General features: G+C 29.1%; 1 protein-coding gene across 1 annotated transcript; it reads left to right on the forward strand.

Annotated features, from left to right (window-relative positions):
• Nucleotides 1–189: 189 nt before the first annotated feature.
• On the forward strand, nt 190–1341 carry LOC108916496 (rhythmically expressed gene 2 protein). The gene has a single exon (XM_018722763.2). The coding sequence runs from the start codon at nt 367–369 to the stop codon at nt 1144–1146; it is 780 nt and encodes a 259-aa protein (XP_018578279.1). The 5' UTR covers nt 190–366; the 3' UTR covers nt 1147–1341.
• Nucleotides 1342–1545: the final 204 nt, after the last annotated feature.

Here is a 1545-nt window from a genome sequence, read left to right on the forward strand (position 1 = left end):
GCGACTTTGGCTCCATCCATAGTATACTATCAAATCTATGGTAATAGAAAATGTAGTACTAACGCTATCTTTTCAATGTCTATGGTATTTGTAATATTTACATTCAAAAATTTGACATGTTTGTCAAATATGTGTTTAAAATCCAGTTTTAACGTAGTCAAAGAAAACGACCTTCTTGTATTATATTTTAAAACAGTCAGTCGGTGTTTCATAATCATGTAGTCTATAGAATGAAATGAATATGTCTAACTGGCTTATGTCGTGTCGTCCATAATATAATCATAAGTGTTTCTGGGACTGCCCTTAGAGTTATATTTCCATTTTACAATAAGAATTTTTATATTATGTAAAAAATAATAGTTTAAAATGATAATTTCTCGTTTACGGTTAATTACATTTGATGTGACAGATACTCTACTAAAATTTCGATCTGGTCCTGGTCACCAATATGGAGAAATCGCTGCTATATATGGAATTTTGTGTGACAGGAACATTTTAAGTGCTAATTTTAAAGCTCATTGGCGTAAAATGAATCAAGAACACCCCAATTTTGGTCTATATTCGGGACTGGGATGGGAGCATTGGTGGAAAATGGTAGTTAAAGGTACATTTAAAGATTCTCACTTTAATTTGGATGATAAAAAGCTAGACAATGTTGCTTCACATTTAATAGAAATTTATAAAACTTCTATTTGCTGGGAACAGTGTCATGGTGTTTCTGAACTGTTGTCGTATATACGAAGTAAAGGTATTCCTATCGGAATTATATCTAACTTTGACCCAAGGTTAAGTACAACACTTGTAAACACAAGACTTAGGCATTATTTTCAATTTGTTCTTACTTCATATGAAGTAGGAGTTGAAAAACCTGACACAAAAATTTTTGAGGAAGCAATGAAAGCTTCCAAGTTAAAAAATCTGAAGCCAGAAGAATGCTTACATATTGGAGACAAAACTGCACTAGACTATTTAGGCGCTAGGAGTAGTGGTTGGCATGGAGCGGTAATTATTGATAGAAATCCAGAATTATTAAAGGAACAATATCCAGTTGTAGAAACGAATCATTTATTCAAAGATTTATTTCATTTACAAAAATATTTTATTAACAGTACAAGAGAAAAATTAACTGGACACTCTCTCTATTAGAGAACATAAACTTGTACATAATATAGCCAAATTCTATTAATTCTTCAGGAGTAGTGACGAGATTCTAAATAAATAAGAACTCAAAAAATATGTGATTGGAATAGTGCAATAAATATTTTAATGAACATTAAGTGTTTATAAATAAAACAGAAATGCTGTATTAAAATATTACTAATTATAGTCTATTAATGTAGATCCGATTTTATTGAAATATATTTACTTTTCTCAAAAGGAAATTGTGTATGAATATTTTTGTTACAAAAATTGTATTTAGATTTGCTTCATATTTTAGGAAAACATTATTTAAAGGTTTCTAAAAATAATGTGTCTTCTAAATAAGGGTACTTACTATTTATTAATAAAGTGTTATATCTAGTCGATAAGTAGGTATAAAATTAT

The sequence above is a fragment of the Anoplophora glabripennis genome, unplaced genomic scaffold (assembly GCF_000390285.2).
Source record: "Anoplophora glabripennis isolate ALB-LARVAE unplaced genomic scaffold, Agla_2.0 scaffold1676, whole genome shotgun sequence".
NCBI classification, from domain to species: Eukaryota; Metazoa; Arthropoda; class Insecta; order Coleoptera; family Cerambycidae; genus Anoplophora; species Anoplophora glabripennis.